A 21,239-nucleotide genomic window follows, 5' to 3' on the forward strand; every position below is an offset into this window, starting at 1 on the left:
AAGCTCCTCTTGTATTGCAGATATCCAATTAGGATCCATTAAAGCTTTTTCAGTTTTCTTAGGCTCTACTTGAGACAGAAAGCATGCATGTAGGCACTCATTAGCAGTTGCACTTCTAGTTCTCACACCAACAGTAGGATCACCAATAATTGCTTCTCTAGTGTGACTTCTATCCCACATCCTTATGTGAGTTTGTTGACCTGTGCCTTCATCATTCTCTTCATTATTGGTATGACTGGTAGATCCTTCTTCTCTTTCTCTCCCTGAGTTTGTGTTGTCAAATTCAAGTGTTTGATATGAGTTTCCATTTCCATGATTTTCCTATTTAGCAGTCACTTCATTGAACATCTGTTGTGCATTGACTTCATCTTCACCATCAGAATCACTATCAATATTGAGGTTTTCAAATGCAAGGGCTTCAGCTTCATTTTCATCAAGGCATTCCAATCCTGGACACTTGTCATCATTAAAAGTCACATATGTGCTTTCCATAATCTTCTTTTGATCAATCACGTAGACTTTGTAGGCAGTTCTCTCCAATGAATATCCCATAAAAATTGCTTCAAAAATTTTTGAGTCAAATTTTCCCACATATTCAGAGTTGTCTTTTAGAATATAACATTTGCTACCAAATACACAAAGATTTTTTACAGTATGCTTTCTCTTAGACATAATTGAGTAGGGTGATTTTCCATGGGCCTTGTTAATGAGATATCTGTTTTGAGTGTAACATGCAGTGTTAATAGCTTCTTCCCAAAAACTTGTTGATAGTTTGACATCTTGCAGCATTGTTCTAGCAGCTTCAACTAATGTTCCGTTCTTTATTTCAACTACTCCATTTTGTTGAGGTGTTCTAGTAGCTGAGAATTCTTGAAAAATGCCTTTACTTTTGCAGAATTCACTCAATGTTGCATTCCTGAATTCTGTTCCATTATCACTTCTCAATCTCTTTACACAATTATGATCTTCAGCCTGTTTTTCTATCTTCTTTATGTGCTCAATTATGATGTGTGGCATCTCATCTTTAGAGTGCATAAACTCTACCCAAGTGTATCTTGAGAAATCATCCACCATCACAAGTGCATATTTGTTCTTTGAAATTGATAAGACATTTACTGGGCCAAATAAGTCCATGTGAATAAGTTGCAATGGTGCACTTATAGAATTCACAGTTTTTGACTTGTGATTTGATCTTTTCATTTTTCCTTTATGACAAGCTTCACAAACTTCAACTTGAGCAAACTCCAGATTAGGCATGTCTCTTACTAGCTCCTTTTTGACCAAGGTGTTAATTGCCTTGAAATTCAAGTGAGACAACTATTTATGCCACATCTTGCTTTGTTCTTCTGATGCCTTGGTGTAGAAGCAACAAATTTCATCCTTATTTGTTGAGTCCAAATCTGCAACAAACAAGCTTCCTTTCCTTGCTCCTTTCAGAGCAACTTCACCAATTTTCTTTCTGATAAAAGTGCATTCTTCTTTGTTGAATAAAACTTCAAAGCCTTTGTCTACAAACTGGCTAACATTGAGAAGATTCACTTCAAGACCAGCTACCATTGCTACATCATCAATGACAATATTTCCAGAAACAATCTTGCCACATCACATTGTGAATCCTTTGCTATTATCTCCAAAGGTCACCAAAGGGCCAACCTTCTCCTTAAATTATGATAGCAGGGCTTTATCACCTGTCACATGTCTGGAACATCCATTATAAATGATCCATTTGACCTTTTTTATTTTACCCTGCACACAATGAGTTTTAAGTGTGTTTAGCAACCCAAGTAGTGTTGGGCACTTTCTTCTTGTTAACTGATTTAGTAGAAGTAGAATGAGTTATTTCAGATAAAATAGAATTTAATGACTGTTGTGCATTTTCCCTATCTGCTGTAGACCCAATTTTTATTTCCTTAAGATCTACTCTCAGTTTGTGATAACTTTTCATCACTTTCAGGTTGCAAGGGATGTAATTAAACTTGTCACAGAATTAATAGGGATCATTTGTATCTGTTTCATTGTATTTGCAGGCTCCTTCAGCTGGCTTGCTAACAACCTTTTTACAAAGGTGAGTTAGGTGATTCACAGAGCCACATTTTTCATATTTCTTTCTTGGAGCATCTGCAACATAAGCGAAATTATTGCTTTTATTTATCCCAATTTTTCCATTTCTATTTTTCTTTTTCTTTCTTGCATCTTCAGTTTTGGTTTCTTTGACAGGTGTCTTGGAACCTTGGTTATCCATGAGCTTATCTTTCAGCTTTGAAAGATTGAGTTGCTTCTTCATCTTTCTTCTCATTGTCTTCATCAACAATTTCTTGCTTGATAATCAACTCTTCTTCACTGAAGTTAACTTCACATGCCTTGAGGCTTGAACATAGGTGAATCAACCTTTTTCAGAATTGTTGGTATATTTTCATTTTCTGTTGCTTTTCCTTTGTCACCTATATTTTTCTTCTTGCTGTTCAAGGTATCATAGTCAAGACCAATAGCAATTTTTGCACATGATTTGTTTTTCTCATGGTATTGTCCAACCAACTCAGATGCATTCTTGAATGACTTCAACTTCACCTCATTCTTTTCCAGCTTCTCCCTTAACACTACTTTAATCTCACTTGCACACTTGAGCTTGTTCTTCAGATATGCATTCTCTTGTCTTATAGCTTCAAGCTCTACCAACAACAATTCAGCTTCTTGTTTCTCATTTTTAAGTTTCTCATTTATCTTAGTCAGTCTGCTAACTTCTTCATTAGTAGCAACCATACTTGTATGTATGTGAAACATTTCTGTGCTCATCTTCTCTACAGTTTCCTTATATTGACTCACATTTAAATCAATGGTAGTGAGAGTTGGTACCTGTGATTTTGATGAGGGCGACTCTCCTTGCTCCAAGGCCATTAGTGCATAATTTCCAACTTCCTCATCTTCATCATTATCAGAATCATCCCAACTTTTTCCCTCTGCAATATAAGCTTTGATTTGATGTTTCTTTAGAAGAGATTCATACTTTGCTTCCAATTCAAGATAAGCTTTGTCTTTCTTTGATTTCTTGGGTTTCCTGCATTTTGTAGCAAAATGACCTAGTTCATCACAATTGAAGCACCTTATTTTTTATCTGTCAACATATCCAGTTTTGTAACTATTTTTGCTATCAGATGTGTACTTCCCTTTTCCTTTCCAGTTGTTGTCATTATTGAATGACTGTCCTTTACCCTTGAAGAATCTTAGCTTCTTTACTCTAATGTTAAAAACTTTCTTGCCAGATAGGTCATTGATTGATCAAGCTCATCCAGTTCATCCATGGTGTAAAAGTCATCTTCTTCCAATTCCAGAATGACTTGTTCCTGTGAATCATTGGTTCTTTGCTCACTTGTTGAGGCAACTGGAGTCTGGGATCTTGGCTCATCATTAGAGTTATGGCTTTCATTGAAAATTAGAGCACTTGAACCATCTACAACATGCCCTTGACCAGCTCTTAATGATTTTCTTTGAATCACTTCTAATTCATATATTTTTAAGATTCCATACAGAACTTCCAGAGTTATTCTGCTCAAGTCTCTCCCTTCTCTGATAGCTGAAATTTTCTGTTCCAAATGATCAGGAAGTGTAAGCAAAAATTTCAAATTCACTTTTTCAGCTTCATAGTATTTGTCATGGAGTTGCAAATCATTTATCAACTTATTAAACCTTTCAAACACATTAGTGATACTTTCTTTTGGCTTAGCCATGAATCCCTCATATTGTGAGATCAGTATCCTTCTTTGATTAGATCTAACTCCCTCAGTTCCCTCACAGAGTATTTCAATCTTTCCCAGATCTGCTTGGCAGTGTCACAATTGACAATGTTGTTGTACATTACATTGTCAAGCGACTCAATCAAAATCAGCTGCAAGTCACTATCCAGGGAAACTTTCTCCTTCAGGCTCAGTGTACTCAGAAGGATCTTTTGGAGCATAATGAGCTGGAATGACCATATCACCATATGCAGATTCTTCAACTCTAACCATAGGAGTGAAGGGCCCATTTTTGAGAATCTGAATATAGAGTGGATTGGTCATCCTAATAAACAACAACATTTTCTTTTTCCAAAGAGTGTAGTAAGATTTGTCAAAGGTAGAAATTTTGATGCTACTGATCTTCTGTGTATTCATTCTTCCAAGATCTTGAATCTGTTTACTTTCAGATTTTGCTCTGATACCACTTGTTAGGTAATGAATTACACCCAGAGGGGGGGTGAATGTGTTTTTGTGTTTTATGCTTTTCTTGAAGTATTTATGGTTTGAACAAAGTAAATTTAAATCTTGCAGTGATATGTGTTACTGCTGAATTTAAGCAAACAATAATAGTGAACACAGATCTTTCAGAACTCACTTAATTTTATATTAAAATTAAGAATGTTTTGCTATAAAATTTCTAGACTCTTTGTTAATAAAGAGCTTATCTTCTTCCTTGAGAGAATTCAAGATTTCTTATCTAAATTGTTAACTTAACATAGGACCGGTGTTAACTTTATATGATAGTTAACTACTGGTTACACATTGTACAATAAGAGATACTATTCACTTTAGTAAACTGCCACTAATCATTTTCATGTTAGGAAAAGTATATCTTCCATTTCTGGCTTAACATATCTTTGCATACTGTGTTAACTTTGATCTTCCTTTGTCAATTAATCTTCATCCTTGATCTTGCACACTCTTCAAGCTACTTTTGGTAGACTTGTCAATCCAACTGGTTGGATTGTTTGTTGATTGTTAATCTTGTATATTGAACTAGTCTGCAATTTGTACTTTGAGATTTTACCTCGAGATCTTTAGTTAGGAATATAGAGATCTTGACATCTCGATAAGTATAATGACTTATCGAGATCTTTAATACTCCATAGTTGATTTGATTTGTAGAGGTCTCTGAGTTCTCTATAAGAGAATTTGGCTTATCGAGATCTCTAATCTTCATATCTTCACTTTGACTTATCGATATTTCTAAGTTCTCTAGTGACTTATTGACTTGTCGATAACTCAGAGTTCTCTAGTCAAATTTGACTTGTCGATAACTCAGAGTTCTCTAGTGAATTTTGGCTTGTCAATATCTCTGAGTTCTCTATTGAAATTTGATTTATCGATAACTCAGAGTTCTCTAATGAATGTTGACGTGTCGATAACTCTGAGTTCTCTAGTGAAGAAATCACTTGTCAATATATCCAATCTTCATGTCTTCGATTTGGCTTGTTAATATCTCTGAGTTCTCTATTAGCTTTCCTGAGTTCTCTATAAGTCATTCTGGAGTTCTCGAATGACTTCTCTATAACACTAAATCTGTGACTTGTAGAGATCTTGACTTAGAATATTTTTCCCAAAACAGATTTATCCAACTCCAAGTTTCTTCATAATTCTTCTGAGACATGATCTTCTTGATCTTCTTCCAGATAGAATTCTTAGGCTTGATACTGTTTAAAGAAAAAGACTCCAGTCTGCTCTTTTGACATTTTTACAGACTTTAAATGTTACAAGTACAAAATTCAAACTAAGATTATAATACAACTTACCTAGGGTTGTCAATTTGACTTAGTCTTGTTAAAGTACATGCATGTCTTACACGACAAATATTAACAGTAATGTAAATTTTACATTATTTTATATTATGATTGCAAGTCATTCTGACTTCAGTTCTGCATTTTTTATCTTTTTAAATTGAGTAAGTTAATTGTAAGTTAGTAGTGCACTCAGTAATAATATAGAGCAGTACATATAGTTTATTTAAATAAAATTCAAAAAAATTGGTCAACTCTGTATTCAACATATATGTTAATTTTAGCTTTTTATTTGTAAGCATACTTATGACATTTTACAAATTAAGTTTAATCGCTTCATTTTAAACGTACATTGACTACTCTCTTTATATTCATTTATTAAATACAGATTATACAACACAAACAAATATATATATATATATATATATATATATATATTGATTAATGAATGTTGTGTAATTTGATAATGTCTTGTATGAAAATAATACACATTGATAAATAATTAATCTGTATTTAATATACGTTAGACATTGTACAACATTTACAAATAAGAAAACAATTAAGAGCAACTCCAATAACCTCCTTGCATTTTCACTGCAAATAATATAAATAAATGAGCTCCTAATTATTTAAAATCCAAAATCAAATAATTCCTCCAACAATTCTCCTTAAACTCACCCTCTATCTATCTTTTTACTCATTAAAGTCATTTATGTTAAATAGACGGGTAAGAAAAATATAATATAATAATAGTTGAGGAGGGGGTATTCATTCGAAGCTCCTAATGTTATAGAGGGGGACAAAGAACTTGTTGGAGAGAAATTTTATCTCCGTTTCTTCAAAATTTGACTTAAGAGCCTATATATGGATAGTGTTGGAGTTGCTCTAAGAATATTATAATTGCATGATGTATAAAAAGAATCTAGAAAATGACTCGTGCATCGCACGGGTTATTACGTTAGTTATAAACTAGTTTACTAAACTGCGCTTCGCTGCGTCCTTCTAAAATAATATTTTTTTAATATATATTTTATTTGATTTTAGTCATTTGAAATTATAAATAATAATTAAACTTAAAAATCAAGAAGTTTAAAAATTCGTTCTTTCGTTAAATATATTTACTCCAACGAGGCGCTCTCTTATTATTCACAATTCTAATATTATAAAATTATATTATTTATTAGTCAATAATCAATGTAATATTTTTCTATTTAATAATATAAATTTTTAAGAAAATTACAAAAATAGATCGAAATGATAACCGCCCTCGTCTTATGCTTTACATAAGTATAATATAATGATATAATTTTTAAAAATATATTTATATATACTTGTTTTTATAATATTTCACAGGATAAAAATTAAAAGAAAATAAAAATATATTATACTAGATTTTAGGATAAATATGATAAATAGTATTAAAAAACAAATGTAGCAGAATATCAAGATGGTAAGTTGATTTTTAAAAAATGAAGAAAAAATTTTAGAAAAATATTATAATGGTAAGTTGATTTCAAAAACCTTAATGATGATATTGTAGGAACTTTAGAAGAATATTACGAATGATGATAATTATTGATAGATACTTGTCTTTCTAAAAATGAAGAGAATATTTTTGGAAAAGATAATATATGAAGTTGATGTTAGGAGAAAGATGAGAAATGATATTAAAAATTAAATATAAGGAGAATATCACAATGGTAAGTTGATTTAAAAAGAAAGTAGAAGTTTTAGGAAGATATTATGATCATAGGTTGATTTCAGAAATCTTAATTAAAGATATTGTGAAAATTTTAGGAGAATATTATGAACGGATGATAAATATAAGTTGATTTTAGGATAAAGATGAGATTTAGTATTAAAAATAAATTTAGGAGAATATTATGATGGTAAGTTTATTTTTAAAAAAAGTAATTTTAGATGAATATTATAATGGTAAGTTTATTTCAAAAACCATAATAAATGATGTTGTGGGACATTTATGAGAATATTATAAATGATAGTAAATATTTATAGATATTTGTTTATGTAATATTTAAGAGGATAAAAATTAAGAATTTTTTTTTAGGAAAACATAATATATTAAGTTGACTTTATGATAAAGAGGAGAAATGGTATTAAAAATAAAATAGGGAGAATATCAAGATGACAAGTTGATTTAAAAGAAAGTAGAAATTTTAGGAAAATATTATGATATTAATTTGATTTCAGAAATCTTAATTTAAGATGTTATAGAAATTTTAGGAGAATATTACGAACAATGATAATATATTTAGGAGAATATAAGGTAGTGTAGGTTTTGATATTTAATATTCAAAAAATCGAGAAACATAGAAAAATAGATTGAGACGATTTGAGGTGCGCCACCTAAAAATAAATATAGGGAAAATAGCAAAATAGTAAGTTGATTAAAAAAAGTGGAAGTTTTGGAAAAAATATTATGATGATAATTTGATTGAGAAATCTTAATTGAAGGTGTCCTAAAAATTTTAGGAGAATATCGAGAACGATAATAATATATTTAGGGGAATACAAGGTAGTTGACAGTTTTGATATTTAATAATTTAAAAAATTGAGAAAATGAAAAATTATACCGAGACAATTTGATAGCCGCCACCTAAACACCGCCGTCTTCTTTTTATACAAATATATTGATGATTATAGTTTTACATATTTTTATTTACATAGTAATAAGTAATTAGTAATTATTTTAAAATTTTAAATTTAAATATTATTTTTAAAATACAAAATAAACGTACTCTTTTAGGAATTAAATTATTTCTAGAAATAAGCATTGCCGAGCAGACAAATAGTTGTTAACCTTTATGGCTGGTATTTAAGATGAGAGTTTAAATTAAATTTTGATTTTAGTTGAAATAATATATAATTCACTAAAAGTTAAAAAAATAACTAAAAATTGGTATAAAGCTTTCTCTGAATAATTTTTTTTTATTTAAAACTTCAAATTAATTAATAATAATATTAAATTAAATACTTAATAATATTTATATTATTCTAATTTTTTATATTTTATCGGTAACTCGTATATAACTATTCGTGGATGGGAACGAGGGGCGAATAAATTTAGCAAATAAAAAGGAAGTCAACCGATGAGTCAACTATATCATCTCGACCCAAAAGGCTGCTACACAAATTGGGTGCTCGCGCATCATCCACTAGGTTGTCCTTAAAACAATAGTTCTAGTGTTGTGTTCGCGTTGATATATATATATATATATATATATAATATAATTTTGACTGTGAATTAATCAGAGTATCAGTAGTCCTATAAAGCTAAGGGGGGATGGAATTTGCAACAATAGCTGGGGAAGCGGTAGTTTCAGTTGAATGGCTCCATCTTAACCTCCATCACCCTGCTTTAAAGGTATACATACACTCACAATTACTACTACGCCAATTTCGTGCACTTCTTTCTTTAATATACCAAGTGTTGGTTGGTCGAGCTCCTGTACTCCTTGCGTGATGTCAAGAGTTCGACTTCATTCTTGTGTAATCAATTAGCAAAAAAAATAAATACCAGCAGTTTCGATTTTTCATTATCTTTCAACTATAAATCATCCCCCACTGCTCAAAACTATTACCAAGGAGTACATTGATAAGTAGAAAGCTCATGATTGCATTTTCTCCAATATTCAGTATCTTGATCATTTGTGTAACTTCAATGCAAAACAATTTGATATGGCTTCAGTCTTCACTAGGATTCTCTTTGTTTTGCTTATCAAGTTTTTCCCCTCTTCTTTTTATGCATTTAACTATGGGTCAATTTTTTTGAGAATCCCAGTTGAGAAAAAAAATATCAAATTGGATTGAGTTATTTGATTCAGTTTTTCTTCCCTAGTCTTGCTTTGATATGTTTTTTGTTCACTTCGGATTTCTAGTTCAACTCACACACCCTCAACGTTGCCTCTAAAGAGTCCGGAGTCTGGAACTTAATCTCTTAACATTAGACTCCTAAAGGAGTAATGTAAGCACTAGGCCAAAGCCTTTTGATTTATAGGGTGTAGATTGTTAAGTCTTTTACCCCTAATTTAACAACCCTACTCAATTGAGTCTGCATTTCAGCACATTATGGCTACTGACTTACTGATACATACATGTGTAACTCCTTTTTCTTCAAGACAATGTTGTAATAGTGTAGTGTTGCATACCATTTAAGATGCCAAAAATATCATCATGTCTCATAATAGTTATGCAATAGTTTGGAAAATTGTCTCATAATAGTTGATATGCTCTTTATCATCATGTCTGGTATTTGGGAAGACTTGATCATTTTTAGTATGGTATCTGAACTATTAATATGGATTGTTATCTGTTTTTTGTAAGGTACTAGATGGCTCCTGGTATATGCCAACTGAACAAAAAGATCCACTTCAAGAGTATCAGGTACAGTTCTCTTCTTTTAAAACTAATTTTTCATAAGTACAATGAATCTTAAATCTAGGTTTTTAAATTTTGCAACATAATCTGCTTGATTGGTACTAATTCTTCTTCTTTTTCTGTTTTATTTTTCTGTTGTTGTTTGGCAATGGATAGAACTCCCACATTCCAGGTGCCCTATTTTTTGACATAGACAAGATATCTGATCCAACTACAGAAGTGAGATGATTTCTCCTCTGTTTTCAAATTTTCTATCTTTAAGAATACTGGATTCTTTGTTCTCGAATATCACTCTTCAGTTTAAAGAGCGGAATAATCTTTCTTTTGTTGCTAAACATGCAACTTTTATTTTTCATGATCTGTATCAGCTGCCACACATGTTGCCATCAGAAGAAGCTTTTGCTGCTGCTGTTTCTGCTCTTGGTATTAGAAATGAAGATAAAGTGGTTGTTTATGACTGCAAGGGAATTTACAGTGCAGCTCGTGTGTGGTGGTGAGTGATTGGTGGCACACCAATAGTCAATGATTGTACTTGTGCACTTAATTTATTCGTATGCACTTTAGCGTTACATGTATTAAAGCGTAAACCAAACATATTAAATTAGTTGATTGGACAGGATGTTTCGAGTTTTTGGACATGATAATGTTTGGGTGTTAGATGGAGGGATGCCAAAATGGCGTGATTCGAAATTTGATGTCGAATCAAGTGCTTCTAACGATGCTACTTTGAAAGCTAGTCTCGCACATGAAGCAATAGAAAAAGTATACAAAGGAGAGATGGTAAGTCTATTATTATTGTGTGACCAAGTTTGTTTCACAAAAGTACTAAATCTTGTAATCCATTTTTGTGTTTTCAATAACTGTCACATCTCTCATATTTTGCCAGTAAATGTTTTCAGTTGGGCTTTTATGTATTTTTCAGGTTCCTCCTTTTACATTTCAGACCAAAATGCAGCCCCATCTTGTTTGGACACATGAACAGGTTATATTTCTCAGTATAGAAAGTGCTTTCATTTTCTCACATTGAAAAGTTATGGAAGATTCTGGCAGAAATATTTATATTATGACTAGTTTTTTCTTGAAATGCTCTAGCATCAGTTACCTCTTCTTTTTTCCATTTAGAAAATGGTATCAATTATTGGGGGTAATAGCTTAAACATGACCTTCTTTTATGTATAGAGACATTAGCAGGGTTTTTTTTTTACCCATCTTCTATGTGTTGATTTCTCAGTATTTCTTTATTCACAAGTACTGAGAACCAACTGAGATGCTCTCGTAATCTAACATGGTCAGAGAGCAGAAGAATTATGGACCGCTTGTAGGGCTTACATATGACAATTCTCCTAGTTACATTTACTAATACACATCGGAACATGGAATGGATTAAGTGAACTCTCTCAGTTACAATTTGGTAATAATTGTTTTGCATAATAAGTTATGAATTGTTATATTGGATATTCCCACTGCCTATGACCGATTTGAGATCATAAAACAGTAAAATAAAGGAAATTAGTATAATCATTACATTTTTATCTTGATGCCCATAAATGAATACTTTTTTCTATGTGCGTTAATCCACTCCCTTAAACTAAATGTTATATTCTCAAACTACTATAGATACGAAGGAACATGGAAGAGAAATCTTATCAACACGTAGATGCTCGTCCAAAACCAAGGTATCACTTCTATTCACATATCAATTTACTGAAGGTTATTCTTTGCATTGGTCCCTGCTAGTCTCCTGTATATTCTCATATTTGGGACACTACTTCATCACAGTTCAACTTAAGTATCTAGTAATCATTTTTGGTCTACCTATATTGTTTATGTCTATCATGTGTAGCTCTATATCTTTGTAGGATGGAAACCATTCAAGAAAATGTAAACATGCTTAGGTTATAATAATAAGAGTGCATGCAAATCACCCCACGAAAGCTCAAGTAATTATTAGAAAAGAGCATAAGTAGAAGTTGGGAGTAATGGAGAAGAGTTGTGAAAAATATTTATGGTTGAATGTGGCGTCAATGAGTTACGATTTTTCTGAATATCTAATCAATTAGATCTTGGAATAATACTGTATTGCATATTTTCACACCAAGTCCCTTCGTGAACTCTTATAGAACTAAGGCCTCAATTTGTTTTTAAGTGAAATTTGTTTATCGCTTTATACCTAGTTCATGTACACTAGTAAGTAACACATGTTCTTTAAATATGCGTTTCTCATTTGCATTTAGGGAAATAAGCATTTTGTATCTCACAGGTTTGATGGGGTTGCACCAGAGCCTCGTAAGGGAATAAGAAGTGGTCATATACCAGGAAGCAAGTGCATTTCTTTTTCAGAGGTAGTAAAATTTCTTTTAGCAAGTGCCAGCTATTTGATTAAAATGGTCCTTGTTCTAATGATCATAACTACAATCAAAGTATGATTTCTTGAAATAACACAACGTAGAACAAATCATCAGGTACGTATGCTCTTTCAACGTATAAATGGGAAAAGAACTATCTGTCCACATTACATTAAATATTTATACACGCATACATGGTTGTGCAATAACCTTTAAGGGTTCAGCATGGAAAAATGATCCGAAATGGTAACATAAACTACAACCACGTCAATGACCTTGGAATATTGTTCGTTACTCTCTTTTATAAAGTTGTAAACCTTTAAAAAAGAAAAGAAATCGGAGATAGTTTAAGTTTAAAAGACCTATTTAAACAATATGATTTCATCAGTTTCCTTAACTCGTAATGTATCATCTTTATCTTTTACACAAAATTCCTTGCATAAATGATTAGCAATAATCTGGCCTATGTACATACTCGAAGTTTTAATATTGTAGTCAACCATCCACTTTTTATGAAGGGACTACCTTTTGCAAATGCAGGAGTAATTTCACACTTATATACATAAACAAATAATGGCTCCTACGATCTTCTTGTAGCCCCGAGTGCTTACGGTACGAGATGGGCTCTTAAGAAAATTACAGCAAATGAACCAGATTATACAAAGTCATTTTAATAGTTATTGCTGGAAATAAAAATGAACGCTGATCACTACATACCGTGCAAATATTTACAAATATTGCAAGAATATAATGCTAGAATTGTCTCCTGTCTTCATTACAAGCCTCTAGTAGTCATATAAGAAAAATACCAAGTAACCCTTGTTAGGAATTGTCCCACATCGTTTGTGGGAGGGGCAGTTTACTAGAATATAAGCAGCCAGACAACTCCAATTAGAATGAGGCCTTTTGGGACGTGCCCAAAAACAAATCCGTGCGGGCTCGGCCCAAAGCGGACAATATCATATTAATGTGGAGTTAGGCCTCCTCAGCAAGCCCAACAAGTGGTATCAGAGCTATGGTTGAAACGGTCCATAACAATTTCAGATGGGCTCCAGAAGTGACTTAGGAAGAGGCAGATGGGCTTGCCCCAGAATGTGCTCAAGGAAAAGGCAGACGGGCCTTCCAGTATGGGCCTAGGGGAAGCAGATAGCCAGATGGACTTCCAGTATGGGTCAAGGGGGAGCCTGGTCACACAATCAGGAGGCAGAATCGATAGGCGTCGGGCCCGATGTGTGAAGGGGGAGATTGTTAGGAGTTGTCCCACATCGTTTGTGGGAGGGGCAGTTTGCTAGAATATAAGCAGCCAGACAAACTCCAATTAGTATGAGGCCTTTTGGGAGGTGCCCAAAACCAAACCCGTGCGGGCTCGGCCCAAAGCGGACAATATCATACTAATGTGGAGTTAGGCTTGCTTAGCAAGCCCAACAAGTGGTATCAGAGCTATGGTTGAAACGGTCCATAACAATCTCAGATGGGCTCCAGAAGTGACCTAGGGAGAGGCAGATGGGCTTGCCCCATAATGGGCTCAAGGAAAAGGCAGACGGGTCTTCCAGTTTGGGCCTAGGGGGAGCAGATAGCCAGATGAACTTTCAGTATGGGTCGAGGGGGAGCCTGGTCACACTGAAGGAGGAAGAATCGACAGGTGTCGGACCCGATGTGTGAAGGGGGAGATTGTTAGGAATTGTCCCACATCGTTTGTGGGAGGGGCAGTTTGCTAGAATATAAGCAGCCAGACAACTCCAATTAGAATGAGGCCTTTTGGGACGTGCCCAAAAACAAATCCGTGCGGGCTCGGGTGGAGTTAGGCCTGCTCAGCAAGCCAACAACCCTAATTTAAATAAGAACAAATCAAATAGAACATTTTATCTGGAATGGGAGGCAAAATCTTTTTAGGTTCTTTTATGTCAAAATGACAAAGAACTTCTTCGTCACTCTTCCCACTTAGATGCTGTAAATGGTGTAGCATTTGGAAGTGGAGTTTTCCATAGTGTCCATCATTTGATGCTTTATCCTCATCATTTGAGGAAGTGGTGGGGAAGGAAAAAGATGAAAGGGAAGTGGTGGAGTTCATCTTCTTTATCAAACGATAAAGGAGAAACCCTACGGCCAAGATGATCGAAGCAAGAGTAACAACAGTGGAGTACATGGTTATAAGTGGCTTTAATCCACTGTTGTTACTCTTGCTTTAATCATCTTTTGCTCGGCTTTAGGGTTTCTCATTATCGTTTGGTAAAGAAGATGAACTCCACCACTTCCCTTTCATCTTTTTTTCTCCTTACCACTTCCTCAAATGACGGGGATAGAGCATCAAATGATATGTACTATGGGGAACTTCACCCCCCAAATGTTCTACCATTTAGACCATCTAAGTGGGAAGAGTGATGAAGAAGTTCTTCGTTATTTTGATATAGAAGGACCTAGAAAGATTTTGTCTCCCATTTCAGGTGAAATGTTCTATTTGATTTCTTCTAATTAAAATTATGGTTACTTAGTATTTTTTTCTTATATGATTACTAGAGGCTTATAATGAAGCCATAAGACCATTTTAGCATTATATTCTTGCAATATTTGCAAGGAATGTAATGATTGACGTACATTTTTATTTTCAGTAGTAGCTGTTAAAATTGACTTTGTATAATTTGCTATAATTTTCTCGTTCCAGAAGAAGCACTCAGGGCTGCAAGAAGATCATAAGAGCCACACATGTCTGTTTTATGTGTGTGTGCATGTTTTATGTGCACGTGCATCTCATAGGGATATAATTTAGAGAGCAAGAACTCTATTCACTAAGCGACTTTAAGAAAAACTTGTGATGTTCCTACTTGAACATGAATATTTTATGCTTATCATAGTTTATGGATTCTATTCTTTTGATGCATTTGAGACCATGTTTTCAGATCAGATATACAGCTATACATGTCTGATGTAAATTCCAAATTAAGTGCCTTGGGTTTTGAGGCTTTGAAAAGTTTTTGGACTCACAAGATAGTGTTGTTGTGCTACTTGTAATGTTGTTCAAATGAGAACTGTGGGAACTGGTGATTTTCGTAATTTTACAAAATTCAAATATTTAGTTTGCATAAAATCAGCAATTTACCGAATTCGAAATTTCAACTTTTCAAAAATCACCACTTTCAACTACAAAAATCACCGTTCTCACGGTTCTCATTGGAGCGCGACCCTATATATACACAACACCTCAAAGAACATATTTTTTTTATATGCTAATTGGTTGAAAGGAATAAAATTATGTGAGAAGGGGACGAAATGTGTCCTATTTTATGGGTAAATTTTCATAATATTTATTCTTTCCTCTAATCTGTTCATTTGAATTTGCGCAAGCTCAGTCCCACTTAGACGGGGACGAAGTCTCATTCCTCTTTCCTTCACGAACCTTTTGATAAATAATTTGCAATCTCTCATTTTTCTTCACTCTTCCCTCTTACATCCTTATCTTCCTTCTCTAATTTTGTTCAAAATATTTCATTATTTTCTACTCATTCCATTCCACCCAACCAAATGGAGCGCAATTTTCTTTTGATGAAGTCTCATTCCTCTTTCCTTCACAAAACTTTTGATAGATAATTTGCACTCTTTCATTTTTCTTCACTCTTCCCTCTTACATCCTTATTTTCCTTCTCTAATTTTGTTCAAAATATTTCATTACTTTCTACTCATTCCATTTCCCCTAACCGAATGGAGCGCTATTTTCTATTGTTTATCTAGAAGCCCGGGAAGACGAGATGCACAAAAAGGCCCACCGGGCCGGTTTTGACCGGGCCTTAAAAACCCCGGGCTTTTCGGGCTTTGACTTTGGCCGGGCCGGGCCGGGCCGGGCTTTCCGAAAATGTTAGAGCCTGTTTGGGCCCTCGAGGCGGGCCTAACCGGGCTTTTTTCGGGCCGGATCGGATCGGGCCGGGCTTTTTAATAATTTAAATCGGATCGAGTTTTATTAGAGATTCCGAAGACTACATATGTTAGCAACTAGATCAACGTAAAAATGTATTAGTTTACATAGAATATTTTATGAAAACATTACTTCATTGAAAACATTTAAGTTCGGAAAAAATAAACGTGTTTATAGAATAATATGTTTTATCATTGTTATCCAAATATATATAGTGTATTTACTATATCTTTTTCATTATTTATGCAATAAAGTAAATAAATAATATTATTAATCACAAATATGTAAATATATATGTGTTTAAAGTATTATTTATATTTATGGTAAATGTGAATTCATAAATATATAAGAAAATATATTAGAATAATTAGATTTTAACCGGGCTTTTTCGGGTTTTTAATCGGGTCGGGCTGAAGCCCGGGCTTTTAACCGGGCCGGGCCGGGCTTTGCCTAAAAATATAGGGCCCGTCGAGGCCCTAAGCCCGGGCCGGGACCGGGCCGGGCCAGATTTTCGGGCCCGGGCCTTTTGTGCATCTCGGCGGGAAGTGAGAATCATATTTGTTTTTATTGTCATTCGCCATGAACGCATTTTGTTCAGTCATCTTGCTTAGTTTCAAATTTATGATTGTCATTTGGCCGGGCTTTGACCGGATCGGGCCGGACCAGATTTTCGGGCCCGGGCTTTTTGTGCATCTCGGCGGGAAGTGAGAATCATATTTGTTTTTATTGTCATTCGCCATGAAGGCATTTTGTTCAGTCATCTTGCTTAGTTTCAAATTTATGATTGCCATGCTTAAAAGTGTAACTCCAAAACCTTTGCTTTGCTTGATGCCATTTTCTTGGTTCTGTGCAGATGATGGATGACTCACAGACCCTATTATCAACAGAGAAGCTCAAAGAAAAGTTTGATTCAGAAGGTTAGAACATATATGCTGCATACACATTTGCAAACTTTTTAATCTTGGTGCTTATATTGTTTAAAAAGAAAATAAGTCCTAGAGCACAATGTCGTCGCGTGAAGCCTTACGAAGCCTTGTGTTAGTAATTTAATAGTACCTGGCATTTCCTGGAAATGATTGAGTGTCTTGCGGACTAAAGAGGATATCTGGCTGCTTGCGTATATACTAAAGTTAAGCTTACCTTAATATTGGCTTGAGCTGAAGTAACATATAGTCGGAAGTCAAACTTTCTGAAGTAGCCGTATTTCTCATGTCTCATCACCATACTAGTTTCTCCCCCCCCCCTCCTTTAAATTTTGTTTTATTTTACTAGTTATTGGATATAAGTTCTCTAAATATGATTTTTTATATCAAGGAAGTGATTATTTACAAATTTAAATATCAAAAGGAAAAAAATGTTACATGTGCTGCCACCATATCCTTTGGCATGTAACGTTTGTCATTTATATCTTGTCCTTGGTGTATCTAAATTGGTCTTTTCTACTGTGTGTACTGGTAATTAACTGAAAGTCTGAAACTGTACATTGATATATGTCTATTTATATTGTGCCTGAAGCATACTAATTCCTTCATATCTGTTTTCTAAGCTCAGTTAATGTGTTACTGTGTTGTGTCCCCAGAATTAATGACCTATTCGAATCCTTTATTTATAGGCATCTCGCTGGACGCTCCTATCATGATTTCATGTGCCACTGGTGTAACTGCTTGCATTCTTGCACTGGTAAATTTCAGAATGTCTTTTTTTTTTCATATGTGAGTTTGCTGTATGATTCTGCTCTTCAATATCTTTGAAAATCATTAGTTGCAAAGAGCAATGTGTACATACATACATTTGTACAAACAGAAAAACAAACAAATGGTTCCTGAAGAAGTTGAGTTAGATTGTACTACCTGGTTCCATTATAAAGGAGTGTATGGTCCCGATTGGATTTTTAAAACTTGAAAACCACAAATAAGAATATGTAAACTCCATTTTTTTTGCTGTTTTGATAAGGTAACTACTGTCCTAAACTATTATTGTTACGTAAAATTTCTAATTTCTAATAAAAGAATCGATGAGTGCCCGAGCGCTACCATATGTGCATCCAGTGCGCGATAAAAGTCTAAGGTTTGTTTCTCATATACCTTCTCCCTTAAAATTTAAATATATAGAAATTTATACCAGCTGTATAATTAAAGAAAAAGAATGTATGCTATCATAATCTCATATAAGAATTCTGAAATGTGGCTAATTGTGTCATTTAATTTTAGATAGATTTTAATATTTAGGTTTAATTAATATATCTGAAATCTTATGAAGCTGCTATTCTGCCTGAGTGTCTGGTATTCTTTTATGCACCTGAAGTTGAGGAGTGTGGTAATAATATCCTGACAGTGAAATTTGTACCTTTTCAGGGTCTGCATCTTCTAGGAAAAACCAATATTCCGGTATATGACGGGTCATGGACTGAATGGGTAACACACCCGGATACTCTTAATATCGTAGAAGTTGCTGAAACCTTGTGAGAATCTCGATAAAAAACACAAGTGGTTTGATCAGCACTAGATATTAAGTAATGTTTGTGAAGAAAGTATGTAAACACATTCAAGTAAAGAGTTTGACATGGAGGGGCTCCTCTTTGGCTTATCTAGCCATTTGCTGTCTTCAAAATTGTTATATTTTTTTCATAGGGATGGTTTATGAGATGAATCTTCTGGTACTTGGGAACTTGGAAGTGTGTTTGAGTCATCAGACCTTGACTTGTTGCATCAAAGTTTGAAGCTAACTTCTGCCATCGTCTTATTGATAGTTGGTTAGAACTCGAGTAGTCACAGCACCTTCACAATAAGAATACTGCTTTAAAAATGCTAGAAAAATTCAATTTTGTAAATTTAGATGCAAGATATATATCAAACAAAATGGTACTTGATACATATCGAAAGTACAAACCAAATTCCACTCATGCTGACCTTCATAAAAGATAGAAGGGAACATATCCCTCAATCTGAAATCTTGCAAAGTGTGTAGGTCTTTTTTCCTTATAAATAAATAGAGGCCACACATATTTGGACCCAAATGGTTAAACGCTACGATTATAATTCGGTGAATATAGATTTCCATATTTCTGCTTGTGCAAAACATACAAAAGAACAAATTTATCGTAAGTTATAACCGGTACAATTCGATATTCTGATTTAGAAGGACATCTTTCTGTTAACAATCGCAAATCTTAAATTTTAATTTTGTGATAAGAGGAGAAAAATAATGACTCTATCAAGGGGGCTGGGCTTAACCACAGGAAAACACACGATGCTCTTAATCTCTGTTTATTGTTATTTGAACTGCTAACTCTTAGTTATATTATGATCCTGATCACCCAGGTTCAAAAAAACCCCAACGTAGTACATAACACAGTGCGCAGGCTAGAGAGTGTTTATAGAAGGGGAAAACATTGATCCTTATATATAATCAGCATCATTCAGAGCAACAACACCAGGCAATGGTTTTCCTTCAAGTAGCTCCAAGCTAGCACCACCACCGGTGGAAATATGACTCATCTTCTCTGCAAGTCCAACTCTCTCCACACCAGCAACAGAGTCACCTCCTCCAATAATTGTGGTCATTCTTTTTCCACTAAGGTCTGCCAATTTATGTGCTATGGCCTGGTAACACACAAGAAAAATGATTGTTGGTAATTAAGTTTAACTAAGCAGTAGAAAACACTAATTCAGCACAACCACTTTTTTCAATGGGTAACTGCACAAAAAAATACAAGCATACTTGCGAAACAAAATTATTGAAAAGTATACCATACCTCTGTTCCTGCTGCAAATTTGTCAAACTCAAAAACACCCATAGGTCCATTCCAAATGATGGTTTTTGTAGTGTCCAAAGCTTCACTAAATGTCTTAATGGAATCTGGTCCCATATCTAGACCCATCCAGCCATCAGGAATACTAGAAGCAGGGACAGTCTGCCAACAACAACATCCGAAGGAAGCAGTAGAGAAACACCTTTGGACTTGGCCTTCTCAAGTAGTGATGCAGCAAGATCAATCTTATCTTCCTCCACAAGTGACGATCCAACGGACAAACCTTGTGCCTTGTAGAAAGTGAAAATCATTCTTCCACCCAGGATAAGAATGTTGACCTTCGCTAGAAGCGACTCGATTACACCAATTTTACTGGACACCTTTGCGCCACCAACTATAGCAGCAAATGGCCTCCTCGGAATTGTAACAATGTCAACTAGATAGTCAAGCTCCTGAGAATGGAAAACCAAGTCAAATGACAGATTTTTGCAACTCAAAGGTAGGAACCCAAGTAAAACATATCATAATATATAGCTGCATATTTCACCTTGCCCAAAAGTTTCAAAATCCCTAACAAACCAAATGAGTTTGCACTATTATCCAATCACAGAGATCGCTAAAAACAATAACCCAACAGTAACAAAAACAACATATCATGTTTAACTGTATTTGCTTCTAGCTTATCATCTGAGACAATTGAAAGAGGATCGCACCAGTTGTTGAGTCTTTAAACAAAACAATGTGCAATGCTTTGCTAACTTTTACGATCAGAACTCATCATACAAATAATACTAGATACTTGTAAAGCTACTAACATACAAACCTTTTGCATCAAAAAACCAGCAACAGAAGGCTTCAAGAATTTTGTCACACCCTCAGTTGAAGCTGTTGGAAAATATGGGTATAAGTCCCATATTGGTAAGTCATATTTTTGAGCATTATGACTAAAAGATGTGTGAGATATGATGATATTCTCTTAATAATGGAAATTATTATTTTCCATTAGAATTTGGCTCAAATATTATGACATAAATTAATTTGATTTTGTTTCAGATTAATTGATATGGTGTATGTCTTGATATATTTAATCTGATTCTTTTTCAGATTATTTATGGAATAGAGTAGCTTGCAAGTATTACACCGATTCCATAATTAATGATATTTAATTATGGAAAAGAGTAGCGCACAAGTCTATCTACACCTATATAAACACCTCTAAGGCGTTAGGGTTAGACACACCAAAAACATATTCGCCTCTAAACACAAATCTCTCTCTCTCGGTGATAGTTTCGTGCCCGTTCAAGCTCGCTG

The 21,239-nt window shown here is 34.1% G+C and overlaps 1 protein-coding gene and 1 pseudogene across 2 annotated transcripts; one reads left to right on the forward strand and one right to left on the reverse strand.

Moving 5' to 3' along the window:
- Positions 1-8,620: 8,620 nt before the first annotated feature.
- Positions 8,621-18,912, forward strand: LOC141707694 (thiosulfate/3-mercaptopyruvate sulfurtransferase 1, mitochondrial-like). Of its 2 annotated transcripts, XM_074511012.1 has the most exons (12): positions 8,621-8,707; positions 8,801-8,912; positions 9,872-9,931; positions 10,082-10,144; positions 10,294-10,418; positions 10,543-10,705; positions 10,848-10,907; positions 11,543-11,601; positions 12,186-12,267; positions 17,031-17,094; positions 17,790-17,857; positions 18,532-18,912. In XM_074511012.1, the coding sequence occupies exons 2-12, from the start codon at positions 8,832-8,834 to the stop codon at positions 18,640-18,642; spliced, it is 936 nt and encodes a 311-aa protein (XP_074367113.1). In that variant the 5' UTR covers positions 8,621-8,707; positions 8,801-8,831; the 3' UTR covers positions 18,643-18,912. The 2 variants fall into 2 exon arrangements, with proteins under 2 accessions (XP_074367113.1, XP_074367114.1); XM_074511013.1 differs by lacking the exon at positions 8,621-8,707 and having other exon boundaries at positions 8,799-8,912; positions 9,879-9,931.
- Positions 18,913-19,174: 262 nt separating this feature from the next.
- Positions 19,175-20,847, reverse strand: LOC141707695 (phosphoglycerate kinase 3, cytosolic-like; annotated as a pseudogene).
- Positions 20,848-21,239: the final 392 nt, after the last annotated feature.

The sequence above is a fragment of the Apium graveolens genome, chromosome 2, assembly GCF_009905375.1.
Source record: "Apium graveolens cultivar Ventura chromosome 2, ASM990537v1, whole genome shotgun sequence".
Lineage (NCBI taxonomy): Eukaryota > Viridiplantae > Streptophyta > Magnoliopsida > Apiales > Apiaceae > Apium > Apium graveolens.